General features: G+C 36.9%; 1 protein-coding gene across 2 annotated transcripts; it reads right to left on the reverse strand.

Annotated features, from left to right (window-relative positions):
• Positions 1-117: 117 nt before the first annotated feature.
• Positions 118-11,948, reverse strand: edaradd (EDAR-associated death domain). Of its 2 annotated transcripts, none has more exons than XM_052580953.1 (6): positions 11,718-11,948; positions 8,934-8,992; positions 8,020-8,071; positions 7,711-7,781; positions 7,215-7,266; positions 118-1,538 (listed from the first exon to the last, which is right to left on the reverse strand). In XM_052580953.1, the coding sequence occupies exons 1-6, from the start codon at positions 11,773-11,775 to the stop codon at positions 1,162-1,164; spliced, it is 669 nt and encodes a 222-aa protein (XP_052436913.1). In that variant the 5' UTR covers positions 11,776-11,948; the 3' UTR covers positions 118-1,161. The 2 variants fall into 2 exon arrangements, with proteins under 2 accessions (XP_052436913.1, XP_052436914.1); XM_052580954.1 differs by lacking the exon at positions 11,718-11,948 and adding an exon at positions 9,212-10,429.
• Positions 11,949-16,919: the final 4,971 nt, after the last annotated feature.

Raw genomic sequence — 16,919 nt, forward strand, 5'->3', positions numbered from 1 at the left:
ATGTGATTATTGCATTTAAAATTTTATCATTCAAGTGATGCCAGTAGTTCATAATATATTGCAGATTAAAAATACTTTGTATTTACACTATAATGGTAGGTATAACAAATATTCAGATACTGTGCATATAAAAGTTTTATTTTTAAACAGAGAACCCCTGATGCACATAAACAGGCTTTCATTTTTAGACACAGGAAATAAAAAGCTAGGTAGAGTACATGGCACAAAAACCAAACACTTTTTAAAGTCTTGTTTAGAAGAGGTAATATTGTCACATTCTATCCTACTACCTGCATTGTAATTTACATTAGAGCAAACATTTTGAAACAGCCACACTGCATTTTTAAAACTAATGTTTTCAATAAAGTCCAGTCAACATCCAGATCCACTGTTCTCTGCAGTTAAACTGCTATTTTACCACTCCTTTCTAAGAGACATGCTAAATCTTTCTAAAAGTCTCATGATAAAAATAAAAAAATAAGTGCCATTCATACCAAACATGATACTAAATTCAAGTGCTCAGTGAGCAGTGCAATGGGAATTTGATATATATCACAATGTTTTATATGCTCAAATTCATGTAAAACATAGAAGGAGATTCAGTTTTTATACACTGAAAGGAGATGCAGTTTTTGTGTGATTCATTCTAGAATGACCTTATTACTAGAAAGCAGGCAAGAAAAAAGGTGAAAAGTTGTCTTTAAACTCATTTAGATATTGAGAACAATGACTCATTATAGTACATGTTACTAATTAAAGGACACTTCATAAGACCACCAACACTGGCACACCGCCAGCAGATGACTGTTTGTATTAAAATAAATAAAATTCTGTATGACCGGAATCACAGAGAATTTCCAGACAGAATCTGAAAATGAGTAATCACACCTGAGCGGTCTTTCAATTTTCTACTGAAGTGCTGGGGTGCTACTGCATATATTTGTTGATTTTACTACATAGCTAATACAGCTAACCAGATGGTTACATATGGAGTGATGAAACCAGCCAACGGTTACCAAAAAATAAACTACGTCCAGTGTATAACCTTGTACCACCCATTCAGTAATGTGTGTTCTGACCTGCTGTCCATCCCTGCAGTCATGAATTTCAGTTTCTAGCAACACGTTTCTCCTTTGAGGTCCAGTTATTGTTAAGTACCAGCTAATGGGCCTGCTGCCAGCGCGAGGGCCAGTCGTTCTCCATCCATCTCTGGAGCAATCGAAGCACATCGATGCGCTGGTAAAGCTGACAGAGTGCGGTGAGCTCCGTGACAGGTTTCTGGTTGTAGCGCAGGAGGAACTCTTGAGTGGGACTTTGGTAGGTGGGACCGTGTGTGCGCTGCTCTAGAAGTGTGAGTTCGTCGTAGCTCATTCCCCAGCGGCTTGCAAAGTTCTTCCAGTTTTTGACAGTGCAGTGAGTCGGATCGAGCTTCAGTCTTAGAGTGTACAGAAGGTCTTCGTCATTCATCAGGTCACTGATTTTGGGTGGAGGAGCAGAACATAAACACTCCTTACAAGCCTTATGTTCTTTACCGAAGTCTACAGAGTGGGGAAAGAAAAGCAGACATCGCATAAAGTGCATTAAGTTGGGATATCTACAAAATTCATGCTTACAGTAACAATAGCACTCCAAAACCCAATTTACACATGCTTCTTAAAGGCCGGGAGAAGAACTAGAGAATGATTGGGAAAGATCACGTAACAATTAAACAGCCTTCTGTCCAACCTGACTTGTTGCTCTTTACACTGCATCACTTAAAGGGTTAGTTCACCCAGATAGCAAAATTATGTAATTAATAACTTACCCTCATGTTGTTCCAAACCCGTAAGATCTCCGTTTATCTTCGGAACACAGTTTAAGATATTTTAGATTTATACCGAGAGCTCTCAGTCCCTCCATTGAAGCTGTGTGTACGGTATACTGTCCTTGTCCAGAAAGGTAAGAAAAACATCATCAAAGTAGTCCATGTGACATCAGATGGTCGGTTAGAATTTTTTGAAGCATCGAAAATACATTTTGGTCCAAAAATAGCAAAAACAACCACTTTATTCAGCATTGTCTTCTCTTCTGTGTCTGTTGTGAGAGAGAGTTCAAAACAAAGCAGTCTGGATATCCGGTTAGTGAACGAATCATTCAGTTCACCATATTGAACTGAATCGTTTTAAACGGTTCGCATCTCTAAATACGCATTAATCCACAAATTACTTAAGCTGTTAACTTTTTTTTTGGGCTGACACTCCCTCTGAGTTCAAACAAACCAATGTCCCGGAGTAATTTATTTACTCAAACAGTACACTGACTGAACTGCTGTGAAGAGAGAACTGAAGATGAACACCGAGCCGAGCCAGATAACGAACAATAGACTGACTCGTTCACGAGTCAAGAACCGGTTGCATCGGTTTTCAGATCACCAGTAGTTTCTTCGGGACAGTTCGATTCAATAAACCGGTTGAAGAAAACGGTTCACCGGTTCTTTTGCGCTCGACGTAATGTAAGTAAGTAAGTAAAATGTATTTGTATAGCACATTTCACAGATAAAAATTACCAAGTGCTTCACAACAATAGGTAGAATACACAACACTTACAAATACATTCCAGCACATAATCAAAAATAAACAGAAGTACACATAAGGCCACCCTACAGTCTAGTTAAAAGCCTCTTTAAAAAGAAGAATTTTCAACTGGGTTTTAAAATTTTCCACAAAATCCAAGCAGCGTATGGAAGGAGGCAAAGCGTTCCACAACCGAGGTGCCACAACTTGAAACGAACGGTCCCCTCTAGTTTTAAAATGTGTAAGGGGGGCAACTAAAAATCTCTGGCCTGTAGATCTCAGACTACGTGAGGACGTACGCAGCTGTATCGGGTCAGAGATGTCCTTGTAAGGCTCTAAAAGTTAGAACCCAAATTTTAAAGTGCATTCTAAATTTCACTGGTAGCCAATGAAGGGAAGCTAAAATAAGAGTAATATGTGCCCTTTTACTCGTGTGGGTTAAAAGCCTAGCAGCAGAATTTTGGACAGTCTGGAGACGACAAAGATCCTTCTTATTAAGGCAAATACAAAGACTGTTACAATAGTCTAAACGAGAAGAAATAAAAGCATGAATGATCATCTCCAACTTGGCCTTTGACACCAAGGCTCTTATCTTAGAAATGTTCCTTAATTGAAAGAAACAGTTTTTAATAAGTTGCTTCGAGACATGGCAGCATCAAAAACAACACCTAAGCTCCTGAGACTCGGCTGAACAGACAAACCTAAGGCACCGATAGGTTGTTTTATCTGAGGGTTGCTCTGCTCAGGGGCAATGATTAAGGTTTCAGTCTTGGCTGAGTTCAGTTTTAAAAAGTTATAATTTAGCCACTTCTTGATCTTATACAGTATAACAGTATAACTGAATGTCATCTGCATACAAGTGATAAGTGACATCCAGAAACTGCCTAATTATCTTTCCTAGAGGAAGTATATACAGAAGGAAAAGAATCGGTCCCAGGACAGAACCCTGAGGAACACCACTCCACAAACCTACAGTATCTGACATGATCTGATTTATAAAAACCCTAAAACTTCTACCGGTAAGGTAAGATGAGAACCATTTTAAAACTGATCTAGATATCCCTAATAGATCCTGAAGCTTATTAAGCATAATATTGTGATCAATAGTGTCAAAGGCAGATGTAAGGTCCAGTAAAACTAACACTGTATGCTTCCCAGAATCAGCTGACATCAAAATATCACTTGAAACTTTCACCAGTGCAGTTTCCGCAGAATGTTTTTTACGAAACCCTGACTGATATTTGTCAAAAATATCATTTATCTCTAAGAAAGTAGTAAGCTGCTCTGCTACCACTTTCTCTAGAATCTTAGCCATGAAAGGGAGTTTTGATATAGGCCTATAATTTATGGGTTGCAATGGGTCTAAACTGGGCTTTTTAAGAACAGGTTCAACAATAGCATGTTTAAAAAAAGTCAGGAACCACACCAGTTAAAAGAGAAGTATTGATCATTTCTACAACACAGGGGCCAATACTATCAAAAACCTGCTTAAACAGCGAAGTCGGGAGAACATCACTATGGCCATAAGAGGGCTTCAACTTATCTAGCAGAGTGGTAACATCATGTAATCTCACTAGTTTAAAGGAGAAACGTGGATGGGAAAGAGAAAAAGTGCAAGCCTTGTGTGCAGGATGAGGTAAAATGCTAGCTCTGATATCCTTAATTTTCTCAACAAAGAAGTCAAGGAATACATTACTTTTTGGCAGAGAGTGCACCGCAATTGGAGAAACAGATGGCGAAACAATATAATTAATGGTATCAAACAAGAATTTTGGGTTTTTCTTATTAGAGGATATTAGCTGAGAGAAGTAGGTAGTTCTGGCACTTTTCAGGAGTTCATTTAGAGAAGCAGTTAATTCCCTAAAGGGGGGATGAAATGCTCGTTTTCACTCAATATCCTGTTAATCTTGAGTACCTATAGAGTAGTACTGCATCCTTCATAACTCCAAAAAGTCTTTAGTTTTATTATATTCATAAGAGAAAGATAGTCTGTGCCGATTTTTCCCGGAAAAACACGACCGGCTGGAGGTGTGACGTGTGGGCGGAGCTAAAGAATCACGAGCGCCAGTAGGCTTTTGCGTTGAGAGCATGTGGAAGCTGTGACATTACCGTGAGGGAAACACCATCATCCAAAACAAACCATGGGTTACAGTCAGATTCAGCCGTTTATTTATGATCCAGAATCAGATCCCGAGGCTGAAACTGAACGAGAGCAGCAGCAGCAACGACTCACTCCGAGCGGGGCTCGAACCCGGGTCTCCAGCATGGGAGGCGGACGCACTAACAAGGAGGCAGAGATATTTTAAGCAGTTTTACTCAACGCCTGCGGTTCCAACACACGATCGTGACCCTTTTTCGTTGGGATTGCATCATCCTTAAAAAATAAACGATACGCAAATCCGTTGTCAAACTGGGCCTTGTTTGTAAAACAAGCATCTTCGAAATGCAGGGAACAAACACTTGCACAACTCTGTTGATGCTCTATAAAAATAAACTCCATCCACTGGTCCCTTAATGCTGTTTCTCTTTTGGTAATCTGTGCAGGGTTGTCTTGCCCTGGTAACCAAAAACACACTCCTTTTGTGACATTTCACGACGCTCTCGCTCTGATCAGTGATTGTCTGTGATCAGCCTCTCATTGCTCTGCTATACGGGAGCATGCACTCTTCCGGCAGACGTGACCTCAGGACCCATATAAGGAAATTCTGCTCCATCTAACGTCACACAGAGCCATACTCTAAAAAAACTTTCAGAAACTTGTGACAAACCGGAAGTAGTATTTTTGGAACAGAAATACTCCTTCAAACGTACAACTTAATTTTTGAAACTTTGTCCATGTTTAGCATGGGAATCCAACTCTTTAACAGTGTAAAAAACTCAGTATGCATGAAATAGCATTTCACCCCCCCTCTAAGATAAAGCCTGTGAACTTCAAGTTTAGTTGTTTTCCATAAGCGCTCTATTTTCCAATGTTTACTTCTACAGCTCTGAATAGATGCATTTATCCACGGACAGGGATTTTTAATAGAGACAGTGTTTGATTTCCCTTAGCTGGCATGGATCAAACAAAATAGCAAACTTCCCAGCAACATCCTGGTTAATAATTCTCCTTTGTAATGGCGTCATTTGCGATGATTGCCCTTGATTCAAGCCTTCGGTTTACCCGCGCTCATAAGACTAGCACAGAATCAGTTCAGAATCAATCAACAAAATAATCAGTTCAGTTCAGACACTCTGTGTGTCGGTTTGCTTCACGCTGAATCACACATGCGCAGTATCATCAACTCCTCGGTTCTCGAATCGGACGCGTCTGACAGAAATGGTTCTTGACTCGTTTCTGGACATGGACAGTATACCGTACACACAGCTTCAATGGAGGGACTGAGAGCTCTCGGACTAAATCTAAAATATCTTAAACTGTGTTCCAAAGATAAACGGGTTTGAAACAACATGAGGGTAAGTTATTAAATACATAATTTTGCTATCTGGGTGAACTATCCCTTTAATGCACAGGTCTATTTTTTAACTGGCTTGTCAGATGTTGTGATCACTGTCAGTCATATCCAACCCTCACACAACTCACACTGTTTTCATGCTCTCACACCATTCTCCATTTTCTCACCCTGTTACTGATGTGATGTCTGTCTGTATAAGTTCTTGTTTTTATATTTAGAATATAGTTACACAACATCAGACCAGGATAAGCAAATTATTAAATGACCTGTTCATAAAGACATCAGTCACTTGTTTTGTTCCCGAATGAATCAGTCCTTTTTAACAAATTAAATGATTCAAGGAATTATTCATTTCATGACAGTAACTTTCTGCCACCTATTGGTGAATTTAGTTTCTAATATGTGACCCTGGAGAACAAAACCAGTCATAAGTAGCACAGGTATATTTGCAACAATAGCCAAAAATGCATTGCATGGGTCAAAATTTTCTTTTATGCCAAAAATCATTAGGATATTACGTAAAAATCATGCTTCATGAAGATTTTTTGTACCTTTCCTACCTTAAATATATCAAAACATCAAGTACTTCATTTGGACAACTTTAAAGACGATTTTCTTAATGTTTTGGGGTTTTTACACCCTTAGATTCCATATTTTCAAATAGTTGTATCTTGGCCAATTTTTGAGTTGATGTTTTTTAAATGACCCTTATGACTGTTTTAGTGGTCCAGGGTCACATATAAGAATTTGACATAAAAGATTAGAATATGTTAACCAAAATGTATGGGCAGCATATCTTCTGTGGATCTATAAGTACAAATATATTTATAATGAAGAAACAGACCCCTCCACACTTCTTACTCCAAACTGAACTTAAAAGTTGGCAACCCTGCTAAGCTATGACTCATGGAACAATTTAGTGGATTCACTCACCCAAGTATTAACACTGATATATATATATATATATATATATATATATATATATATATATATATATATATATATATATATATATATATATATATATATATATATATATTTCCGCTGTTTAATTCTAAAACTGAATGTGCTAAAAAAAGTATAGATTTATTGTAAGCAATGTACAACGTATTAATACCATATTGCTCCATTTTATAACATTGTGTCCAATATGTCTTTATACAGTTGTGTATGGTAACAATGGTAGTTTTCTAATATTTACACATACCTGATGAAACAGATGATGATGGAATAAATTCACTACCGTCATTTTCCACAGGCTGGTGATTAAAAAACAAAAAAGGGTTCTTGTTATTATTGTATTATTGAGGTTAAAGATTTAACAAAGAAGGCTTAAGTATTACAGATTGCACAAAAATACATTAAAGGGAACATCGGATGCCCATTTCCCACAAGTTGGTATGACTCTTCAGGGTCTTCATAAAATGTCAGCAAAATACTTAGGTTAAGGTTCCTTAATGGTTAATATTAAATTCCTAACTTGTCAAACATGCACAGGGGGCTATGGCATTAATATGAAAACCACATATTTCTTATACAGTCCACTATACAACTCCTTGAGAGTCAGTATAGCACACAGTGAGTGGTCTGAATCTATAAATAAAGATGATGTCAGAAATGTGTACGTGACTCCCGCAAATAATGTTAAAAAAGTGATCAGACCCAACTCATTTCCAGTGGAAGATGCAAATTGGAAGACTCACTTGTCGTATCCTGCCCACCGCTGATGACAAATATCCAGGGGAAACAGAGCTGAGCTGTAGGGTTACAGGAGCTGTAGAGAACCAGAGATTCTATGAATAAACCCCATGAGCTTTAATTAACACTTTATGTCTTCATGTCCTGTTGAGCACGATTATATGGAAATTGTGGAGGCTGACCCAAAGGTCACCACTCTTGTTACCTGAGATCAGCGGAACTGATTAAATATGGAAATAATCATTCATTGTATGACTTTACACATTTATCACTACCAATACAAGCAGCAACAATGTAAATAAAAATAGAAATACCTCTGATAGCTCGTGGATCACTGTCCTGAATGGGGTAATGTGACCTCAGAGACTGAAACACACACACACACACGTTTCTTTTTTTTTTTGTGAAAAGTGGGGACATCCCATAGGCGTAATGGTTTTTACACTGTACAAACTGTATATTCTGTGGCCCTACACCAACCCTACACCTAACCCTAACCCTCACAGGAAACTGTGCATTTTTACTTTCTCAAAAAAACTAATTCTGTATGATTTATAAGTGTTTTGAAAAATGGGGACATGGGTTATGTCCTCATAAGTCACCCTCTCCTTGTAATACCTGTGTCATACCCATGTCATCATACAGAGTTGTGTCCTGATATGTCACAAAAACAAGAGCACACACACACATTAGTAAAGACCCCCAGAGGTCAAACATCACATCACACACATCGGAATCAAGACCTCATGGAAAACAATACACCTTTGTTCCTCTTTTTACATGTTGGGACACATTTGAAGAGAGGTGGTGTGTACAGTGTAGCGAAGCGAGGAAAATTAAACTTTCAGATGTGTGGAAATATGAGCGGAGAACATGCTGGAACAAACCTCTCAGACTTAAGGGAGGGCGTCCCACAACATCGTAAGAGCGTGAGTTTCAAAACCTGCTCCTCCCATTCAATGCTACTTTCATATCATGTATGAAAATCATGTCTAACCTACATAATCTGTTATGTTTGATCATAATATGAAAGGCAACAATGTTTACAACTCATGTACTGTGTCATAACAAACCAAAACTAAACATCAACTTATGATTCAATTGATGTGTCAGTGGGTATTACCCAACGTCATCCATCCATAACATTGCAACATCTCTTCTGAGTAAAGTACATCTTTAACTTATAAATGAACCAACTCAATGTTTAGGAAAAATAAAAAGACCATACCATATCTGTAATGAAGCTGCTGGGGTCAGTGTCCTCCACCGGTTCAGAAGCCACTCTCCCTGGAAAAAAAAACCCCAAAAGTGAAACACTACATCATGTCAACCAATAAACAGAATGACCTATTTCTGATTTGTGAGAGTAATGCATACATATAAATATAGAGATATACGTGAAAAGGAAGAGGATGAGAAGTGTGATGATTATTTTTTTAAAGAAAAGGTTAAATCCATGAGTTTAAACCATCAGTTAAACATCTAAGATTCAAAGAGAAAAGGCACCTGTAATTGATTTGTCAAAAGTCTCCTCTGCTAATGAAGGCACTTTAAGGGCACACTCTTCTCAAGCTGTATACCATTACGGAACCAACAAGTAGCATAAAGAAATAGAGAGGACTGTCAATGAAAATGACTTAAGTGACTGTGAGAGGAAGGAAGTGTGAGGTGTGTGTGTGTGTGTGTGTCTGTGTGTTTTGTGCGTGACAACACAGCACAAGTAATTCAGTGGCATTACTGGCAGATTCAAATATAGATATCTTTACTTTTCAATAATTCTCTGATCCAACTTGCGATACTTAATGCAAAGCTAGAATTATACAGTGAGTTGTTTAGCAACAAACGACTAATCATAAATTGAATGGTGTTTGCCTTGAAAAATATTGATGAGCTTTGTACAGTCATGGAAAAGTGTTTTTTTTTTTAAACCAAAGTCATCATTAAATAAAAAATAACCTGTCTATTTTCTAAATTATCAAAATACATTGATCTTAATGTGAACGATTTGTACATTAATGTGTTTTATTTTATTACTTAGAATAATCTGCTTCAATCAGCTGTAAGTCACACAATGCAGAAAAAAAGTTGTGTCAGTACTTCTGTTACACTTTAACACAATCAGAGCTGATTAATTTTGTGGAGACATTTCCACAAATAGACATGCAGTCATTTAAGCAGGTCATGTGCTAGTTGTGCTACTATATTCAATCTTTTTTTTTCAGCAAAGAACGAAAAATGGATTGTCTGTTCTGTTGCTCGAGGTTTAGTAAGGGGAAAGACTGATCATGCGTGGTTATCACCACAGTGAGTCTCACCCACACCAGGCAGCATAACCTCTGGCTGTGCCGGAAATGTTTGTGTTTAATGCCACGGCTAATTCACATGAAAGGCACAATTCAGAGGAATTACGAAGTAATTTTTGTTCGCTTAAACACTCCTTGAAAAAGAAAGCATGAGAACAAAATATAGGGTATTTTCTAGGAAATACCATCAACTGAAACAGGATGTTGCCTTCTCACTGCATTCATGATGACTGCTGAAAGTACAGGCAGGGAAAAAAAAAACAAGAAACACTCTTGTGTAAGCAAACCGAAAAGGCCACCTTGAGCTGATGTTATCTATGGAAAGTTATGTTGTCCCACTGCAAAAATACCCAATACTAATAAAAGAAAAAACTTTCACAATCCAGCATGATTCTTTTTTTTTTTTTTTTACAGGAGTACAGCTATAAACTAAAGCTCATGGACAGATCAATGTGCCACATTTAACCCTGGTCAGTACTGCAGACGAATTCAAACCTGTGCGGCCTGAATCCATTCATGACTGTTTCTGCTCAGCCAGAGAATGCAGAGAGCATGTAGCCGCTTGCTTGGGATGCACTTGAAGAGATAAAATGTAAACCACATCATAATATAATCCTGCAGGGCAAAACCCTCTGCACAGATCTTCTTCAGCATGGCCACCCATACACTTACAGAGGCAACACACAAATACTGCAGTATAAACCCTGTCACCTCTACAGAAGAATAACTCAAGTCTTTTGAAATAAAAACAGAGCAAAACCAAAAGGTTTTTATCCTTTTACACCACAGCATGAGAAAGTCTACTTGATTTGATGCAACTCAACCTACAAACACACACATGTTTGTTTTTGAGGAAAGTGGAGACATCCCATAGGCGTAATGGTTTTTATACTGTACAAACTGTATATTCTATCGCCCTTCACCACCCTACCCCTAAACCTAACCCTCACAGGAAACTTTGTGCATTTTTACTTTCTCAAAAAAAAAAAAAAAAAAAATACTCATTCTGTATGATTCATAACCGTTTTGAAAAATGGGGACATGGGTTATGTCCTCATTATTCACACATACATATATACATATATATATATATATATATATATATATATATATATATATATATATATATATATATATACACACACACACACACACACACACACGTTTGTTTTTATGAAAAGTGGGGACATCCCATAGGCGCAATGGTTTTTACACTGTACAAACTGGATATTCTATCGCCCTACACCACGAAGTTTAGCTCCAGCCTTGATCAAACTCACCTACTGTACCTGTGATTTTCTAATGAGCCTGAAGACATTGATTAGGATGCTCAGGTGTGTTTGATTATGGTTAGAGCTAAACTCTGCAGGTAAATGGATCTTGTGGGCCAGATTTGAGGATCCCTGCCCTACACCAACCCTACACCTAACCCTAACCCTCACAGGAAACTTTCTCAAAAAAACTAATTCTGTATGGCTTATAAGCGTTTTGAAAAATGGGGACATGGGTTATCACCCTCTCCTTGTAATACCTGTGTCATACCCATGTCTCTCTCACACACACACACACACACACACACACACACATATTTTTCGAACAAAACCAAACCAAACCAGAAAAAAAAAAAAAAAAACGTCCATCGTTTTGCCCCTCATGTCATGTAATAAAGCGCATGTATTCTCCAGGTACAAACAAGCGGATTTACTTACCAAACGGCTCGGTGAACGCCTTCAAACTCGTCATCTTCACTACAATTGTTCCAAACATAGGAGATGATCGCTGAGGACCTTTACACGATGGCTGGATTTAAATGTCGTGGACGGCGCCGGTGAGCGCGTGCTGTCCCGGTAGATAGAGCCTACACGAAAACCTTCAAACTACCTGCTCTAACTTTTCCTGCACGGAATATCCGACATCTGCTAGTGTGACGTGAGCTGTCTAGAGTACTTAAGGTTTGTGTTTCTCTCTCCCACACAAGGAAATTGCGTAGATGCGTGAGCGCTTACGCCACAGATAATGCCACATTTTCTCACCTCTGCTTCTACACATGTTAAATGTCTCATGTATAAACACTGTGCTTGGTTTGTATAAAACCAACACATGCATACATAATACTTTAATAATTACATGATAAGGCTTGATAAAGATATCTTAATATGGTAATGTGAATAAACCTCGACTTACACGTATGAATGAATCAATGCATCAAGTAAAAATAAAATATTTGCATTGTACCTTGACGAGTTCCTGAAACATATAAACATATAAAAAATATATATGTTTTAACTGTTCTGCTACAGGCCTGTTTTACTTTTTAAGAAGCGGCTAAGTAGCCTAGGCTTTGTTTAATTAGCCTACTTTATTTTACTGGAAATTAAAACATATATCACAGACAAGGCTTAAGACTAATGTCCGACTAAAATCTAAGTCTGAGCTGTTTCAACTTAAAGAAACACGATCTGACTGATTTTAAAATATATCAGTGCCTTTATTTTGCCTCAAAATGCACACCAGTAATGTTTTTTTCTAAGGCACGTTAAATAAAAATTGCTTAAATGTCCTGATTGGACTTTGGCCTAATTAAGCCCCACGTCTGTACAAATAAGACACCGCAGGCTATTTGTTGCGTCCTAAGGTGAACAAATTTACATGTTTACAATCAAAAATGTCAGCAATGAACGTCAATCGCAACCTACATTGAACTTGCTGGGCGTACTGCTAAAAATAACCGTATGACCCATTATGTAGCTATAAGAAAGTGGTTGGAAAAAAAACCTCCCTCTAAAATAATTGATTTAGTGGATCTGTATTTCACAATGTCACCACTGCGTGTCGCTATAAGCACACGGTCTAAAAAATACATGCTTTGCCTAATAATTAATTCTGCAAAGAATAACAGAAGGAATTGTTTTGCCGAGGTCTGGCTTGGTTGCGGCATTATCTGTAAAGATAACATTTTAACAGCTTTGACTAATCAATGAGATTAAATCTTATTAAAAGTATAGGCTTTTAGAAAAGAGCACATGCTTGGGTGCACACAGTAGTGTTCCACATGCAGAACAGTCACAAAGAACAATCATGTTTTACTTGTAGAATACTGACAGAGTTCAAAGGGAATAGTGTGAGAGCAAAATAGTGGGCCACACGCAGAGAGTGTCAATAGCAGAAGTGTATAGTGACAGAGCACACTGCTTTACATGTGACAGAGCAGAATAGTGTTATAGAATAATTAGAGCAGAATAGTGCTTTACCTAGAGAATAGTGACAGAGCAGAATAGTGTTATAGAATAATTAGAGCAGAATAGTGCTTTACCTATAGAATAGTGACAGAGCAGAATAGTGTTATAGAATAATTAGAGCAGAATAGTGCTTTACCTATAGAATAGTGACAGAGCAGAATAGTGTTATAGAATAATTAGAGCAGAATAGTGCTTTACCTAGAGAATAGTGACAGAGCAGAATAGTGTTATAGAATAATTAGAGCAGAATAGTGCTTTACCTATAGAATAGTGACAGAGCAGAATAGTGTTATAGAATAATAAGAGCAGAATAGTGCTTTACCTATAGAATAGTGACAGAGCAGAATAGTGTTATAGAATAATTAGAGCAGAATAGTGCTTTACCTAGAGAATAGTGACAGAGCAGAATAGTGTTATAGAATAATTAGAGCAGAATAGTGCTTTACCTATAGAATAGTGACAGAGCAGAATAGTGTTCTACTGTATATTGTGAACAGTGACAGAGCACAATAGTGAAGAATAGTGACAGAACAGAATAGTGAAAAAGCTGTAACAGTAAAAGAGCAGAGCAGTGTAGCATATGAATTGAAACAGTGTATAATAGTTCTACATGTAGAAAATGGTCAGAGCACACTGGTGTTCTATTCCCAGAATAGCGACAAAGCAAAGCCACATTATGTCCTTAAAGAGGATCTCCGTGTTATTGAGTAAAGCGTTCTTCCCTATTCCTTTTCGAGCTCATTTTATAACACAGTTTGCTTATTCCATCTATATATTTTAATGTTGGCCTCACTTTATTGAGGTGCAGTATTAAATGTATCCATGTAGAAAGAGAACATTGATATACTTCTTTGAAAGAGGCAACCAGTATAATTAGCTAATAATTAGCTGCTCGCAATGGACTAAAGTGCTCCATTGTTTAAAATGGCAGGCCATGGTCTGATATGCAGCCTTGCAATGGCCAGTTTTCATTCCTGTTATGGTCTGTTAAACAACAGAGGGTTTGAGACAAGGGGCATCCTAAATGAATAGCGAGTGGCTACTGTTAATCTTGTGGTAATGAAATTTAGCACTTCAGCTTTAGGGCTAATTACTGAAAAATAAACACGTCTCCAATCATGTCTTACTCATGTGGGTTTTCTTAATCATTTTATTCATTGAATAATGAGAGAGGGAGAGTTCCTCTATAGTATCTGTATTAGCACAATACATCATTGAAGTGAAATACACATCTAACTGAATTGTTAATTTTATTTGAAATCAAAGTTTGTTTGTGGTCTTTACTACTGTAAAACGACATAATGGATGATAATAATAAAATCATGTTAATTGAGACAGAATTGCTTAATCAGTTTTAATTCAGATTTGTCAACTAACAAAAGGGATTAGATTGTTAAATGTGATTTATGTATTTAATCATTACTATTGTGTAAGAGTGTTTCCACTTGCCTCGTGTTTTTGAGGCAAGTGGGAGTTTAATAAAAAAAACACACACACAAAATAAAAAATATTTAAAATATAATTAGTATTTACCATAATGAAGCTTTAGGTAAACAAATCTTTTGTCTCATGGTTATCAAAACTTTCACATTTTCTTTTTTCTTTTTTTATTGAACTCAAATATATACCCTCACCAGTGTTGGGCAAGTTACTCTGAAAATGTAATCAAATTAATGATTACCGATTACTCCTTTTAAAAGTAATCACATTACTTTTCTGATTACTTTATTTCAAAAGTAATTAGTAATTAGTTACATTACTAGTTACATTACTTTTTTTCTCTATGAAAATATTTGTTATTAAAGCATCAACATTTGCAGAACACTTTCTATTTAACTAAAGCAAGTGGCTGCTGTGTGCATGGTTTGGCAGAATGCAAGCAAAGAGCGCTGCATTTATAATCTCTAAAAGGCATCTGAGTTCATCGCAATCTCACAAATCTCTGTTATAACACAATAAATATATGCATAATTAATATTTCATAATGTCTACAATTCATGTGTTATAATGAGAGGAAACATGAGCATGCAAATTTCAGCACTGTATTGCTCAACGCTGCAAACACGTGTTATAGTCTAAATAGAAGCTCTGCATACACTTGCACTTGCTAATCGTTTAGATTTTATATTAGTTCATGTCGCTTTCGTGCAATAGATGAATAACAATTTATTTGTTATTTGCGATATTTTATGTTTTGATATTTCTATTTTACTAGAGTCCCGTTTATTCTCCCGAATCCCGCACACACACGAGTCTCTGCAGTAGCGTATAGAGACCTCGGCTTGTAACTATACTCTAATTACTATTTAAAAAAATATAACACATTAGATTTCTCCATTACTAAAAAAGTAATCAAATTACAGTAACGTGTTACTAAGTAATGCCTTACTGCCAAACACTGACCCTCACTAGACATCTTACACTTGTAAAAGTGTTCAAAGTTTTTGAAAAAGTGTTCAAAGGGGTGTTTTATTTATTTATTTTTGCAGTCATGTCATCTACTCACCTAGGCAAAAAATTGAAACCAGGAATGGGCATGGTGTCTCAAATAAATTGTGTGTAAATTGCTTGATGCTGCTGTGTGGGATTCAAGGAAACAATTATTGGACAAACAATTCACAAAATAATTATATTTAGAGATAGTGTTGTAGTGTCATAAGAAGCTGCTGCATTTTCAAACAGCTTCAGACACACTCAGAGCTGAGATATCCCCTGGAATGAAATAAAACCTGTTGTTATTTGCATATGTGGATAAGGACACTTGGTTTCTATTACTTCCATTTGCAATTTAAAAATTCCTTTGAGGTGCCTCCACAAACTGCATAAAAGCGTCTCAATAACAAGCTGAATAATTGCCCAGAAAGAGAACAACCTCATCAAATACCTCTTAAAACATAATGAACACTGTTTGAGAATATAACAACACAGTGTAACATAAAAACAAGGCCAGAATGTTTTAAGCTATTCAGGATGAGCCTTTCGTATGACTCTATGTGTCATCTTTGCTGCTAACATTTATTTGGTTAAACACAAGTCACCGTGGCAGGCCCTCTAACATCGTGTGATACATTCACACACACTCTAAAGGGCAGGGACCACTGCTCTGCCATTTATTTGACATTTAAAACTCTTCACATGGTCCAAGATGGTCCTATCTGAATGATATCTGTTTAGAAATGCACACATTCACGCACAACACACAATACTGAATGGCTTGTGTTATTAATGAACATCATTTCTGCGAATTCATTAAAATCATAGTTAAAAAGCAATTTAAAGCAGCAAAATACTAGTAAATGAGAGATAGAGAGAGAAAAGAGAATGACTATAATAAAATGATGTGTCTGGACGCCAGCAGATGCTCTCTCATAAAGAGCATTTGGATCTGAAAACAACTGATTAAGTCTGATTCTGACATAAATGCTTCACATCAAATCATTTTAAACTTTAATGAAAAGCATTTAGACATACTGGTGTTTATGATTATTTTGAATATTCTGCCTCTCAAATGGCAGCATTTGACCAAAGACTGGAGTAATGACTTCCTGTTTGTTGCTGCCATGTGTATTGAGTTTGAGCTCCATCACATAATTTTTTATTGACTATTTTTTATATTAAAAATCTATTTTATAGACCATCATTTACGTTTCTATAATGTGTGAATATATCCTT

Source organism: Carassius gibelio, chromosome B17 (assembly GCF_023724105.1).
Source record: "Carassius gibelio isolate Cgi1373 ecotype wild population from Czech Republic chromosome B17, carGib1.2-hapl.c, whole genome shotgun sequence".
Lineage (NCBI taxonomy): Eukaryota > Metazoa > Chordata > Actinopteri > Cypriniformes > Cyprinidae > Carassius > Carassius gibelio.

Coding starts and splice junctions, on each gene's coding strand:
- edaradd (XM_052580953.1), bottom strand. CDS start 11,775: ATGTTTGGAACAATTGTAGTGAAGATGACGAGTTTGAAGGCGTTCACC. Junction 7,267..7,710: donor CGGTGGGCAGGATACGACAA/GTGAGTCTTCCA, acceptor TTTAATCACCAG/CCTGTGGAAAATGACGGTAG. Junction 1,539..7,214: donor ATCATCATCTGTTTCATCAG/GTATGTGTAAAT, acceptor CCCACTCTGTAG/ACTTCGGTAAAGAACATAAG.